Source organism: Engraulis encrasicolus, chromosome 17 (genome assembly GCF_034702125.1).
Source record: "Engraulis encrasicolus isolate BLACKSEA-1 chromosome 17, IST_EnEncr_1.0, whole genome shotgun sequence".
Classification (NCBI taxonomy): domain Eukaryota; kingdom Metazoa; phylum Chordata; class Actinopteri; order Clupeiformes; family Engraulidae; genus Engraulis; species Engraulis encrasicolus.
Genome location: NC_085873.1, coordinates 29,934,948 through 29,952,814, shown reverse-complemented (window position 1 = coordinate 29,952,814; position 17,867 = coordinate 29,934,948). Strand labels below are relative to the sequence as shown.

Here is a 17,867-nt window from a genome sequence, read left to right as displayed (position 1 = left end):
ATAATTTTGGGATACATTGTAACACAATGAGGCGCTCTATCATTATTTACTCAATGCAACATAATAATAACACAAGAACAAATCAATAAAGGTACCGGTAAATGCTTGTCTGTGCTATGTCATGTCATTGAACTTGTACTCATTCATTCATTCATTTTCTGTTCATTCATACATCTGTCGATTTCTTTATTTATGCCAGTGTAGAACACTTCGGTAAAGCTTATTACATTATATTATACGTGTGGGCACCCAGTCATCCACTGTCTTCCCAGAACAGACTAGTTGCAGTGTGCCCATTCACAAAATGTGCTGATGCATGTGGGAAACCAGTTCTGCCTCAAAAAAGGATGCTTTGTTTGCAGCCAAAGTATTTGAGTTTGCTGAGCTCCATCTCCCATTCCTTGCATGGTAGTTAAATCTAAGTGGTTTGCAAGTGTATGTATTGTGGTAGTACAAGGTGAAACAAACATGCATTGAACAAAAGTATTGAAACCACAAAAGTGTTTTAACACTTAAATAAAATTTATTTTTTTGCAGTTTCTAAAAAGTATGGCACGCTTAAATACATCCAGTCCTCTATTCACACATAAATGCATTCACAACAATACTTCACGGACAGCTTATGTACAGTTCCTTTAGGGTTAGCTGGGTGGAGAACATGGAGAAGGTTCCGCCTCCTGTGCATCCTGTGAGCTCTGCAATTGGCTGATTTGCCTTCGCAGTTTATTTAGCTCCTCCTCCTGTTCATCAATCTTCTTCAGCAAACTGTGGATGACCTGTGTGGGGAGGACACGTGTTTCATTCATTCAATTCAAGTGTTTGTTTTTGTGTCACTCAAGGGACTCTGTGCATTCTGATCATTGTATGGCATTAAAAATGTGTGCTATGAAAAAAAACAACAACAGCAAAAAACAAACAAACAAAAAACATGGCAAGCAATAATAAAAACACCCAGATACCTCTCCACAGACTAATGAGAAATGAGCAATTAAAATAATGAGATAACTGACAACAGCAATATAGCCATATGTTGATTTGTTTAACATGTCACAAATTCTGTCCAAATTGTCACTGCGTTTTGCCTCTGGCCTGTGGGACATTATGCTTGATAGCAATCTGAATTTGACAGATGTCAAGACCATTAAAGCATTGCATGTGTTATAAGCACATCTCACATGTGGGAACAGTTCTGTGGTGCTCCATGCATCTATACATTGCACATTTGTGTTGTGGGGAAAGGCAGCTGCACTACATACTATACTCGATGTAGGATAGCTGCCGCCAATTTGTGTGAACGCAATATTTATTTTTGGGGGGCTTTTTGTGTCTTTATTAGATAGAGCAGTAAGAGATGACAATAAATAGATAAGAAGGAGAGGCGGGGTAGAGTGGAGACATGTCCCAATACGGACTCAAAACTTAGTCCCCATGTGCAATGAGCCTGTATGTTATCATGGTGTATAGAGACTGCTAACAGTTTTATTCCCAATGGCATGGGATTCGAACCTGAAACCTTCCAATATTCCAGGACCTACTCCCCCTGACTATTAGGCCACAGCTTCCCAAACCTTATAGATTAGAATTAATTTCTTTATCACTCCCTATGTAAGCTTTACATACCTTTGAAGAACACTTCATATACACTCCAATTCGTGGCTGAAGGTGCCCTTGAGCAAGGCACCTACAGTAACACAATATTGATATAGAGGCTGTCAGCAATACCCTGTACCTAAATAACTGTGAGTCACTTTTGATTAAAATGTCAGCTAAAAGTGCAGTGCCGTTCAGATGCAAAACCCTCTAAAAGACATTACAATAAGCAGCTGTCCTCCATTTGGTGGCCTCAGTTCAGTTGGACAATCACCAGGTCATATGTGGCACCAGATTTTAAAACTTATAAATGGAGCATCACTTATGAAGACCTTGATTACACTATATACAAATCTTTTCAAAAACGGATAAAAATGTTTGTACATATTTTGATCCAATTCGTATGGCATGTGGAGAAGAACAAAAAAACATTGTGACAAATGCACTTTTAAATCTCAACTAGTAGTAATTTCGCTGTGTGCCGTGAGTGCACAATGACAAGGGGACTTTCCCAGGAGAGCTTAAAACTAAAGTTAACGTTCAAACAGAAGGCCCCAATCCATGTGTTTACAAAGATATCCATGTAAATACCTGTTGCCATTGCTGCCCCCACCCTCTGTAACTCTCACCCCTGGCCGTCCGTAACTCTGATCCTCGGCATTCTTTCAAACGCCATCTCAAGACCCACCTTTTCAAGTGACACTTAACTCCTCTCTTTGCTGTCCTTTATCTTCTCATTTTGTGTCTGTGTGTGTGTGTGTGTGTGTGTGTGTGTGTGTGTGCGCGGTTTTGTCCTGTAAAGCGGTTATGAGTACCAAGAAAAGCGCTACATAAAAACTGATTTATTATTATTATTATTATTATTATTATTATTATTGTAGATACCTGTAAACAGGATGGAAGGCTCACCTTGTCTTTGGAGCTGAAGAGTTCGCTCTCCAGCAGCTGGGTGGCACTGGGCCTCTGCGCGGGGTCCCTACTGGTGAGCAGCTGGACGTACTGGGCGAGCGCCGGCCAGTGCTGGCTCAGGCTGTCAGGGACGAGGCCCTGCCGCAGCTCCCCGAGGCGGTGCACGCGCTCCATCTCCGTGCCGAACGGCGTGAAGAGCTCCACTGCGATCACCCCCACGCTGAACATGTCCGACTGGATAGAGAAGAATGGGCAGAGGCATATATCTTTAAAAAGTGTGAAGCCTTAAAATCAGGGATGTCAAAGTCAAATTCAAAGTGGGACAAAATCAAAACCTGGAACAAAGTCGTTGGCTGAACTTTTTTTTTGTAATGGGCTAAAATTGTGCTTTCAATGTTGTATTTGAGTGTGAGGTGTAACTGATCTGGGCTCACTCGGTTTAATGGTGTTTGTCGGCCAACTGTAATACACATTTGGAATGATCTCGCGGGCCAAATGACATGACTCCGCGGGTTTGACATCCCTGCCTTAAATATCACTTGCTGGTCACACGTATGCAGATATTTTTAAATATGGATTTTTTTTAACTGTTTAAATGTAAACATGACATGTGGATGAAAATAAAAACTGTGACAAAGGCATTTCAGTCTCTTAAATGGGATAGTTTTGAAATGTGCATTCAAAAACTCTGTTCATGTGTAGAAAACCATAATATCCATGCGTCAAAACAGCCTCTTAAGCTTAAGTGAAAAGGACTTTTCTTGACTAAGGTACTCCATTAAGTTAAAAAGAGGTCTTTATTTATAATTATATTTTAATTAATTAATTAATTAATAATTATATATATTCATCATAATAATGTGTATTACATTACATGTAAAGGGTAGGACACTTGGGTTGGAACAATTGCCTTTGTTTGTGTTGCGGTGTTTTTGTGCTCTACTACCTTTGAGTCATAATGTGAGCCCTCCAGTTGCTCTGGTGCCGCATAAACAAACGTCCCAACACCGGTCGTGTGTATTGAACCTGCCACATTCATCAACACAAGAGGGGTTTGTTGTGAACAGAATAGCTGCTGCTGGTTATTAGTGAATAAGTAAATAGCCATGCCCATGCATAGTATATCCACAGAAGAGCAATGTTGCCCCCTATCGGCAGGTTGTAAAAACACCCACTAATCAGCCATACTTCGATAAGTGCTTAAAGGATATGTAGGCCTACCATTGCAAGGTGTAGCGGACAGTTCCTGTTCGTCATCTTCCACAATAATATCCTTGCAGGCCAGTCCAAAATCGCCAATCCTTACATGGTTCACGTGTCCGTGCAGAAATATATTTCTTGGCTTTGAAAGAGAAAAGAGAAGCGTTATGATGACGTGCGGAAACCATGCACATTCTATTAAAAGAACGCCCCATATGTTTAGAATTCTCCCGGATAAGAGAATTATTTTTCAAAACATTTCAAATGCGCCCAAGAAACAAAACATGTCCACAAAAACCTGCTACAATCCTTACTGCATGCACTACAAAATCAACAACAATCAAATGTTTGAAGAATCTGGCGAATTCGATAATGTGCATTATAAGTTACACGAGGCTATAATCAAAGGAAACACACCGTGTGTAAAGACGTTGTTGAAATCACACAATGTCAATGAAGCCATCCAAGTATGGAAATACTGCAACATTTTTTCAAATGTACAAAAACTGGTAGGTTTCTGCTTTTTATTATTATTAATATGCATTTGCTCAAATAACTAATCGTCTTATGCAACACGAGATCAGAAACTTGTTCATGTACGAGGACACATTTCCAATATCTATCGAGGACTGTGTGTGTGTGTGTGTGTGTGTGTGTGTGTGTTGGGAGGGGAGGAGGGTGGGGGTTTGATTATTGCCAATGCCTTTTAATAGCTTAACTGCGCATTGAAGATGGTCAAACGCAATTTCAAACTTCTGGGCTAACCCCGTCACATTTTTGACAATACAGTAGCCTACACTTGACTTGACTTGACTGCATACTTCAGATGTACCTGCCTGACGTAGCCTGCCCAAAAATATTCTGACAGCGAGTTAAACACAGCCCGAGGGCCACCCAACTTCTGCAAGTTGCAGATAACAGAACTTTTCTTTGCGGAAGACGCATCTCTTTTCGACAGACGCTCGATTCCCCTAACAGATTGTTTACATTTATTTGTAGCGCTGCATCTATGCATGACAAACTTAAACCTGCGATACGCCAATGGCACTTGTAAAATATAACAGTTTTATAGTGAACAAATTAGCAAAATTGCCAGAGGAAGTCATGGCAAAATTGCGCTGAAATCGGCATCATAATCGCATCATTCGAAACACCACCAAACAATCCTGAGTGGCACGGATGACGACCGCGGAGAGCGTGCACGAACACCATCCGGATGGATTTTACAAGGCAATTATGGCAGAAAACGTAGTGTTTTTAACGACACGTGAAAACAGACGTCTTGTCAGCTTGCCTTTGAAAAGCCTAAGATGGATTGATTTAAGTGATCGGGTAATTTTTTTTTAAATTTTTTTATTTAGCGGACTACACAAAACCCAGTTGACACACACCATTATGTTTCATGATGTTTGTATGTGCAATTAACTGTAACAGAAACGAGATAACACTTCCTGTAAGTTCTACCCTCATGCTTCCCCTCTTTTTTTGGGTGTTCACCTCCAGGGGCTTGCTATACTGCCAATCCACCTGGCTGCTACATACAGGAAAGCGCAAAGCATAGAGGTTCTTCTGGAGGCTGGTGCCGATCCAGAACAGAGGTACGTTTTTATACAAAAATGATATTCATGAATAATGCTTGGAAATACTGCAAATATGTGAAAATCGTGGACTGTTCCTTTAATCATGAATTTCGGCTCGCGTTAAGACACGCCCCTGTTACACATTTGTTGCTTGCAAGTTGCGAAAAGAAACTCACACACTTCAAGTCCAAGTGCAAAAAAGGGTTGAAGCCGGGTTGTTGGTCACTAGACCGTGCAGGCATCTTTCCTCATCTTAGAAGTTCATACTAAATCCAGCACTTGATAAACGGTGATCTTTGACATTTTACATTGTTGTTACCAGAATGGATGAGTATGTAATGTACTACTAACACTGTGTGATGTTGCATCGTTTTCAAAAAATAGTAGAGCCCATCATTGGTGCATAGTGGTGAGGTCAAAGTGTAAAGTAAGACCTATGAGTGAGACGACAGTGGTCTCTGGGCATTGTCTGGCACTTGGATTGGGCCTACTGTTTTTGTGCATGTGCGCGCACTACCTTTCAGACGTTGTTTTAAAGGGCAACTCCTGCCAATTTCAATATGCTGTAGTATTGCTCACGCTACCCTTGACTTGTCAGTACCCGGTGACGGCGCATTTTTTGGCTCAGCCCTTTCCGAGATATGAGCTATTCTAAACATTTTTATTTATTCCCCAAAACATCCAAAAGGTTATGCAACATCAGCAGGCAGCTAGCAAACAGCGATGCCTTTTGGGAAAATATTTGGAGTAGGCCAATGCTAATTAAAAAAATGTAAACAAAAGTTTCCCCCATTAGAATAGCTCATATCTCAGAGAGGGCTGGGCCAAAAACTGTGGCGTCACCGGGTACTGACAAGTCAAGGGTAGCGTGAGCAATACAACAGCACATTGAAATTGGCAGGAGTTGCCCTTTAACTCAGGGGTGGGGAACCTACGTCTCGAGGGGGCCCTTAAGGCCGTCTTATCCGCCATCCGCAATCTCTGTCCTCCAGGGACCAGCGCGGCCGCAATGCCCTGCACCTGGTCATCACCCACTGGCCCAACATCGTGCCCGCCTGGCCCGCGGCCCGCACCAAGCTCCGCGTCACCATGGAGACCATGCAGCAGCGGGCCGAGGACTGCCTGCGTGTGCTGTGCGAGCGCGGCATGGACCTGAACGCCTGCGTCGGCGGCGACAGCGACACCCGTCAGACTGCTCTGCACCTGGCCGTGCGCTACGGCGCCCTCCCCGCCGTGGCCATGCTGGCCAGCTACGGCGCCAACGTCAACCTGGCCGACACCGTTGGCATGACGCCGCTGCACATGGCCGCCGGCGTCCTCCACACCGACATCGTCGCCTGTCTGATCGAGCTCGGCGGCGACGTCAACCGCGTGGTGGAGTCGTCCCGCAACACACCGCTGCACCTGGCCACCAGGGCCGCGGCCAGCAGCTTCACCAACACCCACGCCGACAGCGCGGGGTGCCTGACGGCCATCTTGGAAGGCGGCGCCGAGCTGGAGGCCGTGAACAAGCAGGGCTGGACGGCCCTGCACATGGCCTGCAGCGTGGGCAAGGAGAACGTGGTGGACCTGCTCCTCCGCTACGGCGCCGACGTCAACAAGGTACGCTGAAATAGGGATGTCCCGATCAGCATTTTTTGCCCTCGCGTTCAAGTCATTGATTTTGTGTATCTGCCGATACCGAGTCCCGATCTGAGAGAGGGAGAGAAGTGCTGACGGACCTGCACTTGAAGTGTCGTCAGCAGAGTGCGTTACAATGTTCCAATGCCTTTCAGCGGTTGGCAATGTCATGTTGCTCCTGTGGATGTTTCTATGGGAAGCCAAGAGGTTTTACACTCTGTGCCACTGCACTGCTATAGATATTACATGTTATTTTATTTTTTTTAAAGAGAGAATGTATTAAGATATTTATCCGAGGGGAGGTAACACCCGATTCCGATCGAGTCTGACGTCATGTGATCGTGATCAGGACATCCCTATATAACACCATACTCATCTTTACATTTGCTATTAATGGCCTTTGATTTCACTTTCATATTATACAGAAGGTGAAGGTGGCGTCCCCTCCCTTTGTCTTATTTGAGCAACTCACGGCGTGCACAAATTCCAAAAACAATAAAGAAAGTCACACATAAGATCTTAATGCAAAAAAAATCTGAATATGAAAAGCAGACAGATACTATGCCTCTTGTATTCTGACTCACTCACACATTCTTTTTTTGTTTAAAATGAATGACGATTGAGTATGATAATGTGCTACACTACAATACTTTGTGATTGATTGATTGATTGATTGATTGATTGATTGATTAAAGGTGACCGCCAACGGACAGAACTGCCTCTACCTGTTCCTGGAGCACAGGCCCAACCTGAGTAAGAAGCGGCTCCTGGGCAAGCTGCTCTATCTCACCGTGCCCCTGAAGCTGACCAACTCCCTACCCAGGTGCCTGCGGACGACCGAGTATGCCAAGCAAAGATCCCAGCTGGCGAACTTCTCCCAGCAGCCTCGCGCCCTACAGGACCTCTGCAAGATCCGGGCCTACCAGCTCTACGGCGAGGGCGACAAACCACTGCTAGGCGATCTGCTCCCGCCGAGAATAATCGACTTCATCTTTGACTACTGGGACAGCCCCGTCGAAATCGACTTTGACACCGACGATGACAAACCGAGGAGGCCCAATGCCCACCACTTCGTCCCTCCTCCTGACTTCTGGAATGTACATTTTCCACATTTCCCGCGCCCCCCGAACTTCCCAAACCACACACGACCGAATTTCGCCAACAATCCTCCGAACGCACAGAACGCTCCGCGGGATTTTCCAAATGTCAACAGCAACTCCAATCCGCCACGTGATTTCCCACACCTTCAGGAAATGTATGCAAACATCTCGCAAGACTTAGAAAACATGATGCGAGACTTCGGACAAGGCAACGCACCGCGTCCTTCTGCAACACTTGCCAACATCTCGCAAAACCTCGAAAACATAATGCAAGACCACTTCAGACAAGGCAGTACAGCACGCCCTTCTGCAAACACTAGGCAGGGTGCACCAAGCACTGGCCAACGTATGCCAAACACCGAACAAAACTTACCAAACACTGAACAAAACTTTCCAACCACCAGATATCATTCCAACCACCAGATATTCACTTTCACAACCGAAACCAATACAACCACAACACCCCGTTTTCCAAATGCAACAACACAGGGTGTCCCAAGCGCTGGACAAGCCGGCGCGAGAAATACTCCAGGAAGCACCCCAATCCGACCAGGAAGCATACCAGCCTTTCGCAGTCCACTGATCTCAGGTATTCCCTTTCACAGTGTTCCCTCACCATTCCCGAACGTGACCCAAAGGTCTGGCTTCACATTCACCACAGATGATTTGGGAAACATTCCCACTTTCTCAAACCTTCCAAATTTCAGTTTTAACTGAGGGAAATTAAACATCTTTTACAAACAAATTTAACATCTTTTGAAGCACTTTTTTGACAGAAGTATGCACTGGTGTGCTAGAATATCCCATTTCCAAAGTCTCTACCTCTGTGAACAGCACATCAATGGATGGGTTACTGGCTTGGCAATAAACGTGCATATTGACTTACATACCTTCAGATCTCTGTGCATAATTCCTCTGGAGTGGATATATTGTACGCCTTCCAGTATTTTGCGGAATATACAAAACAGTTGTTCCGTGTCCTTGGAACTACCGGTATGTAAATCTGAAATAAGAAATACTTCAGCTTAACAATTTTGGAATTTCCATAGAAAAAAATGTGGAGTGGACTATGGTATATTTTCATAACAACAGTATGATTGTCGACTATTTTGAATCTTTCAAGTGTTAACATTTTAGCACACTTCTTACATCTTAACCTACTAAGACCTAAAGGGTCTACAAAACTTAGCTGAACTGTCAAAGCTGTTACAGGAAAAAAACACATTGGTGCTACAACCGGTCCTACAGTTTTTTTTTACAGTTGCTACTCACGGCCATAATGGGCTAAGAGAAAGTTGCAAGGTTTACTGACAAACAAACAGTTAATTTATATAACTACTGGCATAGAAATTATGATTGACATTACCTGAGCCGTGAGCAAGCTCTTCTTTGGGTTGCGAATTTCTCTCCTGGATCCAGTCCTTTAGAGAGCTTTCACAAAGCTGCATTTGAATATAAAGCATCAGGTGGAACTGCACCTGTCAGACATAAAAACAAACAAGCAAGAGGAGGCTAAAATGTATGGCAGACATTTCAGAACAAGCATTACATATACTCTATGTTATATGCTTTAAGAAGGGTGGATGTGTGGGCATGTGTGTTTTTATATGCTTTGTGGTGGATATGTGTGCATTTGTGTTTATTAGGGAAAACAAAAAACAAATAAACAATAAATTAATTAATCAAGAACCTTCATCATTAATTCATCAAGAATCTTTTGCTGTTTGGTAGAGAAAAATGACCATAATAAATTACTGCGAAGACCTTTCGAGCATCTCACTTCAAGGAATTTGAGAGTTGATACTCCTTGTACAAGTAGTTATTATATTATGCAGTAGTTAAATTAAGTTCAATCAGGCCCTGCGGTGGGCAACCAGTGGGGCACTCAACTGCCATGCAGCCGACCCGGGTTCAGTACCCGGCCTGAGTCGTTTGCAGACTCCTCCCCGTCTCTCTCCCCATTCGCTTCCTGTCTACCTCTCAAACTATCCTGTCTAAATAAAGTCATAAAAGACCAAAAAAATAATTAAAGAAAAGAAGTTCAGTTTACGTTGCACTTCTACCTCTGTCTCCATCAATTGTATGTATATGTGCTGTGTGTCTTCTTGGACACCACATACTGTAGATCATGCACCTGTGCGCATACTGTTACGCAGTGGTCGAGTTGTAATATCAAACCAGGGGGGATGGTCTGAGACGGATTGTGATTATTGGAGATTCCGGGGTTTCTCCCCCCAGAAAATGTTGAGAATACAGTTGTTAAAAGTAAATTTTTAACGCAATATTTGAATGTATAGACTATAAATTAATATACAAACTGTAGATCTATGGTTTTAGAGGGGGATGATTTTTGACCATTTTCATTGTAGGGGGATGGCATCCCTCATCCCCCCACAACTCGAGCCCTGCTGTTCCGTACCTCTCGTGGCTGCCTCTCGGCCCACGGCTGGCTGCTGTCTACGTCCAGGTAGGAGTTGTTGTTCACCTCCTCCTTGTTGCCATCCTCCGACAGGGCAGAGTCTTCCCAGCTCATCACAGGACAGGTGGGAGAGGCCGTCGCCGCCACGGCCGGCTGGCCCAGGTAAACGCAAGGCACGTAGTTATCCGCATTCCGCTGCAAGACTTTGGTGAGCGCGGCCTTAGAGGTGTCTACGCCGCCAGTAGCTCCGGCGGCTCCGGCGACCAGAGACATGTTTGCTAGCGAGCTGCTGACGTCTGGCGTCACAGAGTCCCTGGGGCAGTCGGAGCCCTCAAATACTATTGAAGAACCGTTACTGCTACCGATACTTTCCTCTTGATACCTAAAAAGTCAAATTCAGATTTTGTCACATACAATCATACAAAGTGCATGTTGTTTGAGAATGTCAAATATATTTTACTGACAGTAAATTCATGAAAGGAGTAAGATCACAGCTATAAAATACCTTAGTGATGGCTTCTGGTCTTCAATGGCTGGTATTGACGATTTTGCTAAGGATTCTAACAATCAGAAGAAAGACTTAATCAGTTTTCATCAGTTTCTATGAATTGCCTCAAAATTGACGATGGCTGCATGCTACAAAATATATTTTTGTTAGTGTAAAATACCTTTAAGCCACTGGCTGGTTGTTGCTGGTTGAACATGCTCCATCCATGCCGTATGGTAGCCTACAATGTTGGGGTGCTGTAGACTTGACAAGACTTTCACCTCTCTGAGAACCTGAAAGCCACACACACACAAAAAAAAACAATCAGCGTATTCAAAGGCTGTATACTGTGTACTCCTCATAATCATGCCGTAATCAATAGACTTTATAAAATAATAATAATAATAATTTCATACTTTCACACAATCTTCTCTTGTCACATTTCTGATGAGAATTTTCTTCACAGCGTAATGTTGCCCATCCAGCTTATTGAGGACCTGAAAGCAAATAATGTCATCAGTTGCATAATGCAAAACTAACAGTATGCAGCAATATGTTATACAACAATGATTTTTTCAAGATAGCCGTACCTCAAAGACTTTTCCGTAGGCACCTTTGCCGAGAGCTGAAACCTCTTCAAATTCACTAAGATACCGAGACGTTTGTGCGTGGAAAAGACCATCATTGGTTCTGCAAATTACAAACACAGAGTATTTCCACGCCGTTAGCACTGGCCTGAAGGCAAACGTGGCAGAAAACATTTTACAGTAATTACAGAAACATTATTATCACCTTAAAAGACTGCTTTGGGCATCAGCACTGAGGTATTTACAATCCTGAATGAAGAGAGAAAGAGAGAGAGATATACTCGTCAAGATATTAAATCACAGTTTTCATTTGGCTGTCGCTGCTGTGTCTTTTAAAGATGTACATAACGGTGTCATAACATTGTCATAATGCAGTCATGCATGTGTCATTAACATTTTGTCAATCTCATAAACATTGTATAACTTTGTCTTTAAGTGAAATTCGGTTATGACAAAGACAGGGCTAACAATGTCAACTTTTCATGGCCATAAAACATTTATGAGATTGGTATTATGTTTATGACTCGTTCATGACACTATTGTGACAGTGTTATGTCATACGTATGACGCCGGCTTCAGGTAAAGTGTAACCCACAGATGATTTACCAGAGTAATTGCACTGTCCAACCACAGGCAATGCCCTCTACACCAGGTTGGAGTAGGTGGGGGTCATGAAAGGAGTAAAGATGAAAATTAATAAAATTCTAAACATTGATAGCTTTAGGGGAGAAGGTTTAGGTCGAAAAAGGTTTGAGCAGTGGAGCAGGCCGCTAATGTTGTTGCCTGGCAATGTTAAAGTGATACTGTCCCATTTTCGGAAGTAAGCTTATGGCAGTGCAAATTTTACCTCCAAGCCAGCAGTTAACATTGAGTCCAGCTGGCGGCTAACTGGTCTCATAAGACTCAATGTTAACTGCTAGCTTGGAGGTAAAATTTGCATCGTCATACCCAGGGAACGGTTGAAAGTACAGGAGAACGGTAAAATCCTATTATTTAACTCAAGGGGAGGTGTAAAATAAGCTTCTTTCCAAAAATGGGGCAGTATCACTTTAAATGTGATGATACACCGAGCAACGTTTTGAGCAACATTTATTGGCAATGATACAAGATTGTTGTTTGGACCATTATCACTGTAGCCCTATGAATCAAGAAAACTAAAATTTAGAGTCAATGATGTTGTTGCCAGGTAACATTGCTCAAATAAAGTTGCTGTGTGTGTATGATTACCCCTAAGTGAGCTTTGCCGACTTCCTGTGTATAACCGAAATATAAAGGGATGCAGACACTGCATGCGAGTGTTCTGTAAAAGGGTCAATGACGATTAAGTAGTAGCACACCTCAGGGTGGTGCAACCGCAGCTAATGCCACCATTGTATGGTTTAAAATAATTTTGGTTTTGGTGGACTATCAAATAAGCATATTCATTACAATATATTCATTACCAATTAACAATCAATACACGGGCATTAGCTGTGGACGTCTGAGCCCACATTTTTTTTAAATAAATATTTTTTTTAATAAATTTAATAAAATAAAAAAAAGACCTTTGCCCAGAATATAATCGAGTCAACCCACCTGTGGGAGGACAGAGGCGCTGGCTGCCTTGAGCAGCTCCGTGAAGGCACGATTATGTTGCAGCCTCACCGTGCTGAACTCGTCGCTGATGGCCAGCGGGGAGAGGAGATTCATACCCACCAGCCTCTGGCCGATCACTAGGAGGGCGAAAAGGGGAAGATATATTATGTCAAGAGGTGCAAACACACTGTTTAGTAGAAGCAGATGGGTGTACTAAGAAGCTGGTTCAGGAGTAAACCAGGTTAAGTTAAGAGGTAAATCATCTAACAGAAGAACCTGGAGGACTCCATGCTCTTCTATGTTTTACCTCTTAACCAGGGTCTTCTATTAGATGTTTTATTTCTTAACTTAACCTGGTTTACTCCTGAACCAGCTTCTTTGTATAGGCCCCAGATCTCACTGAACAAGTACAGCGAGTTGACATTTGCAGCAGACAACAGCAAGTGCAGAGTAAAAATGAGTACATTAAAACGGTTAGATAGAATTGGGGAAGTTATTGAGTCAGAGGTGGAAATCTGCCGTTGGCAAAAGCGGAGCTCACTGAACAAGTACAGTGAGTTGACATTTGGAGCAGCCAACAGCAAACAGAGAGACACATCAGTAGATTAAGCCAGTTACATCAAATTGTACAACAATATCAAATCAGGGAGATATACAACGCTAGAAATGTACATTGAAAGGGTACAAGGAATGAAGTATGTCAACAAGTATGGCTTGTAAATTGACACATATTGTAGATACAGTATGACAATGTGATGCCCCTGTGCTTTTTCTTGTATCAGCTTCACAAGAAAATCCTCCAGCAAGCCGATTGCCTGGGGGCTTATTCCAGCAAGCAGGTTTAGTCACTTACCATGGTATGCAACCTCCAAGTAAGTGGTAAATCTTCTAATAGAAGGGCTCTCTGTGTTTATGCATTTATTGAGATAAAGCCACAGGACTGTTCTGTTAGCAGTTACCACTAGTTGTACTACCGGCTCTTTTTTCAACTTTTTGTTTGTTTGTATTTTGTCACTTCAAGAAATGGGTGACAACACTCACATTACTGCATTGAGTTCCAGCAGTACTCAGTGCCATGTTGTAACGTGACAAACATGTAATAGTAGTAGTAGTAGTAGTAATAGTAGTAGTAGTAGTAGTAGTAGTAGTCCTACCCTTGAAGAGCATGCGTGACCTGTTGGGATCCCTCTCGTAGACAAGGCACAGGTGTTCCAACAGGGATCCCAGCAGCAGGTGGTTGGGGATGGAGGATGTGAACTCCTGAATGGTGGTGTACTGCTTTCCAGCCAGGAGGACTTCGCAAGAGTTCTCTGTATCTGAAGCTTCATTCACAAGAAAGAAAGAAAGAAAGAAAGAAAGAAAGAAAGAAAGAAAGAAAGAAAGAAAGGACGACAGAAAGAAAGAAATGACCAAAAGGCCAACAACAATATTGCCAATGCAAAAACCATGTATCTTTTTAATGGCTGGTATCCATTTGGCTAAGACACATTGGCAAGTGCATCAGCCTACATGATAGTGGTTTGCTACTTTGCTAAACAAATAGAAATGCATTCTACCTTCAGCAATAACTTTGGCAAGCAGTCCGACTACTATATCCATTTTCTGCTGATCCATTATTGACACTTATTCGGGAAAAGACCACAAGCAAAAGCAACAAACGTGGCAGCAAAACTATCAGGCTGCCTGCCATAAACAAACACACGTATTTCTCTTCGGGCTGTGTGTGAGGGAGGGTGGGTTTGGTTTGGTTCGAGTTAACTTATCTGCCCAAAACACAACTCAGATCTTTTACACCCAGGGCAGCGTCCTGGGAAGCTCTCCAAAAACCATAACATCATAAGTTTCATTCACAGAAGGGGTGTGGGAGTAGTATGCTCATAGTCATACATCATCTCAAGGCCTCTGTGTACAGTAGGGCCAGTGTCTACATAATATAATAGACTTAAAGAGGTGTAATTTTAAGGTGTGGATGGTGGGAAGGGAACATGTCCATACACCCTTTTGAGATAAACCTAGCTTGTCCCCTCCACTTTCTCACAGACCTAATGCAAAAATAGCAAACCCTTACAATTTACCATATTAATGTCCCCACCACTTCCGAGTCAAACCTACACCTTTAGTAAGCATATCCAAATTGTTTCAAATGCATGGTAGCCTACAGCCAACCACATAATCTGGCCAAGTCTTACTCCTATTTGCATTTGTCAAACGCTGATTCACAAAAACAGAGTATAAAACTGTATGCCTGTTGTTGTTGGGTGTTTCTGCAGATTGCCCTTTAAGGAGAAGACTGGGAATGTCGCCCATCATCACCCACCCCAACCCTCTTACTACAACCAGAGAACGTTTTCTTATAGGGAGAAGATCCACTCATGAGAGCACCCATTGAAAATGAATGGTAACGATTCGTAACGCAAACATGGCGTCTACCCACACATATCCCGCCTTTCCGGTTCCACGAGCCAATTGCCTACTGAGCTGCGCTGTCACTGATCCAATCATCTGGCCACATCGACGCACGCGTGATCAAAGGATTTTACGACTGTTCAAATCTATCTGCTAAACAACGGTCGGTTGACGACGTTCATCGACAGCCACAGACTTCTATTATAACTGTTATACTATACAAGTCAGTGTCAACAGCTGATAATCATGTGTTCTGCGTCTAGAACTAACGCCATAGCCTTTCTACCTATAGATCCTCTCTGCTAACGCCCAGTACCGACTGGGGAAACTGCCAGGCGGGATCCGCGGCGCGCAATATCGCGCTGGGGGTGTGGTCACGCATACTCCCATTAGATTCTCCCCGGGGCTAACTGCGCTGCTCAGCCGACTTTCGAGCCTCGCGGCGCGGCCTGTCTCGCAGCTGACACCGGGTAGACCGAGCGAGATCACAAACGGCGAACGGTCGTTTGCACACATTACTCACCCAATATCACAACACAGTGTGTACATGGCTTACATTTGATTGTATTTTGGTCCTAGATAACATTTAAGCCCCGTTATATCATTATAGAAGTAGTCTAATATAAGCTTGTAGCTGCCTGGTTCTGGTAAAATGCTAACGTTAGCTTACCCGGTTAGCTCAAAACATCGAGTGATCAAATGGCAATGTGGGGTAACCTATTTGTGTTACATAAGTTCGTTCCATACTTGCATAACACATGTTGCAGCATTTCTTACTTTCAATTAATTGTTCAGACATAAAACATTAAATGAAAATTTGGTCATACTTTTTTTTTTGTTTAGTCTGGGCGATTGAGCGCTATTGTTAGCGCTATCATTAGCTTACCTGTCAATGGTTAGGTTTTATTTCAACAAACCACTACAAACAAACTTGTCGGAGGTATCACCTTTATTTATTCAACATTTATTGACATAACAAACATGAACAGTATGCTTACTGTTCCAGAATAGTCATAGTATTGTAATTTACCGTGAATAAACATTTGAATGAGATCCGTAGTATAATCCTGTCCTTTTGCCTGCCTGTGGAGCAAACTTGGTCGCAAAGCACAACGTATTGTCGTGAACTGCTGCACATGCGCAGTTGTAAAAAGCTGTCCAAAAAACGAGTGAGAAAAGTGGTCATAAAAGCTGTATTTTGAGTTACATGACTCAATTTAACAGTCTAGACTAATCAACTTTTCACCACGGTTCATCCCGGACGGTTTTTTTTTAGTGGCGTTGACGATTAGGTTACTTATACTCCCAAACTGGATTCCCCCATTCATTTCCCCATTGACTCTCAGCTCTGGTCTCACTAATCGCGAAATAGATCCCCGAGAGCGTCACCAAGATGGCCGCCCAGTGTCATAACTTATTACCGGAAAAGAACTTTGCTACAACTGTCTTGTTATCTCGCATAGCCTACACTCCATGCACACTCCAGCATGTACTCAACAAACCATGTGCTACTTACTGTCAAACTGAACATCTTCCTCATCATCATCTGATAAACTGATAAAAAGAGAGTCGGTCGTCTGCGTTGTGCTATTTTTAGACGTATGCCTTGGGAGTAATTGGTTAGCTGTGCTATTACTACTGGAACTTTCCTCAATGTTGTCGTTGAAGAATTTCCACCGTCGATTCATCATGTTTCGTTCCATGTTTTCAGGCGTCCATGAACGTGGGTGAAGAGGAAGAAAACCGTTTTCATACCGCTACATTTGCGTTCTCTGAAAATGCGTAAACCAAGGTTAATCTGATAAAAACAGGCTAATATTTAACACACACCACTACCACTACCACACGACCAGTGCCTCCGACAACTCGCCATGTTTGGCTGACAGCAGGGACCGTCAAGAAACCATCCAATATACCAAGGCGGAAAAACACACAATTTAACATCTAGACCTTTATGTTGAAATGGCTAACACGGCACATTTGTGACCTAAGCTTAGAGGCCGAAGTAAAATATAAACTTATCCTTGTAAGAGTTTGTTTTGTTATTTGTTCGTTCCTTTCTAGAATTCAACTTTAGACACTGTCCCTGCGTGGCTATGCACGCTCTGTTAATGGGATGATGAAATGTTTCAAATACTGGAAACTGCTGCTCTTTAAATTGAACAGCATGCCTGCTTAGCACTAAAAATGTGTATGAATATAAATAGGCAGTAGTTGGTAAATTGAGTAATACAAACGAAGTCCCTCCCGAGATAACCTTCATAAAAACTACAAAGAAATTGGGAGCTCAGTTACAAATACGTTATTAAATTATAAAAAGATGTTGCTACACTTCAGAAAATCCACAAATGGTTTGACAATGTTGGGCTCACAGACTTATCAAACTGTTTGGGC

At 42.9% G+C, this 17,867-nt stretch overlaps 2 protein-coding genes across 4 annotated transcripts; one reads left to right on the top strand and one right to left on the bottom strand.

The window, feature by feature from the left end:
• Positions 1-192: 192 nt before the first annotated feature.
• Positions 193-17,341, bottom strand: eif2ak1 (eukaryotic translation initiation factor 2-alpha kinase 1). 2 transcript variants are annotated; one of them, XM_063220600.1, is made up of 16 exons: positions 16,906-17,007; positions 14,624-15,393; positions 14,222-14,389; positions 13,068-13,204; positions 11,698-11,741; positions 11,496-11,595; positions 11,322-11,402; positions 11,087-11,198; positions 10,924-10,978; positions 10,419-10,800; positions 9,366-9,477; positions 8,890-9,002; positions 3,721-3,841; positions 3,446-3,525; positions 2,500-2,733; positions 194-776 (listed from the first exon to the last, which is right to left on the bottom strand). In XM_063220600.1, the coding sequence occupies exons 2-16, from the start codon at positions 14,679-14,681 to the stop codon at positions 642-644; spliced, it is 1,932 nt and encodes a 643-aa protein (XP_063076670.1). In that variant the 5' UTR covers positions 14,682-15,393; positions 16,906-17,007; the 3' UTR covers positions 194-641. The 2 variants fall into 2 exon arrangements, with proteins under 2 accessions (XP_063076669.1, XP_063076670.1); XM_063220599.1 differs by lacking the exon at positions 14,624-15,393 and having other exon boundaries at positions 193-776; positions 16,990-17,341.
• Positions 3,942-8,888, top strand: LOC134466731 (ankyrin repeat domain-containing protein 61-like). 2 transcript variants are annotated; one of them, XM_063220597.1, is made up of 4 exons: positions 3,942-4,208; positions 5,203-5,297; positions 6,272-6,881; positions 7,595-8,888. In XM_063220597.1, exons 1-4 carry the CDS (start codon positions 3,984-3,986, stop codon positions 8,714-8,716), a joined length of 2,052 nt encoding a protein of 683 aa, XP_063076667.1. In that variant the 5' UTR covers positions 3,942-3,983; the 3' UTR covers positions 8,717-8,888. The 2 variants fall into 2 exon arrangements, with proteins under 2 accessions (XP_063076667.1, XP_063076668.1); XM_063220598.1 differs by lacking the exon at positions 3,942-4,208 and adding an exon at positions 4,395-5,031.
• Positions 17,342-17,867: the final 526 nt, after the last annotated feature.

Excerpts from the sequence above, each read along its gene's own strand:
- LOC134466731 (XM_063220597.1), top strand. The coding sequence starts at position 3,984 with ATGTCCACAAAAACCTGCTACAATCCTTACTGCATGCACTACAAAATC. Across the intron at positions 4,209-5,202 it reads TTTCAAATGTACAAAAACTG|GGGCTTGCTATACTGCCAAT; the intron begins GTAGGTTTCTGC and ends GTTCACCTCCAG. Across the intron at positions 5,298-6,271 it reads GGTGCCGATCCAGAACAGAG|GGACCAGCGCGGCCGCAATG; the intron begins GTACGTTTTTAT and ends TCTGTCCTCCAG.
- eif2ak1 (XM_063220599.1), bottom strand. The coding sequence starts at position 17,176 with ATGGAACGAAACATGATGAATCGACGGTGGAAATTCTTCAACGACAAC. Across the intron at positions 10,801-10,923 it reads GACCAGAAGCCATCACTAAG|GTATCAAGAGGAAAGTATCG; the intron begins GTATTTTATAGC and ends TTGACTTTTTAG. Across the intron at positions 9,003-9,365 it reads AGAGCTTGCTCACGGCTCAG|ATTTACATACCGGTAGTTCC; the intron begins GTAATGTCAATC and ends TTCTTATTTCAG.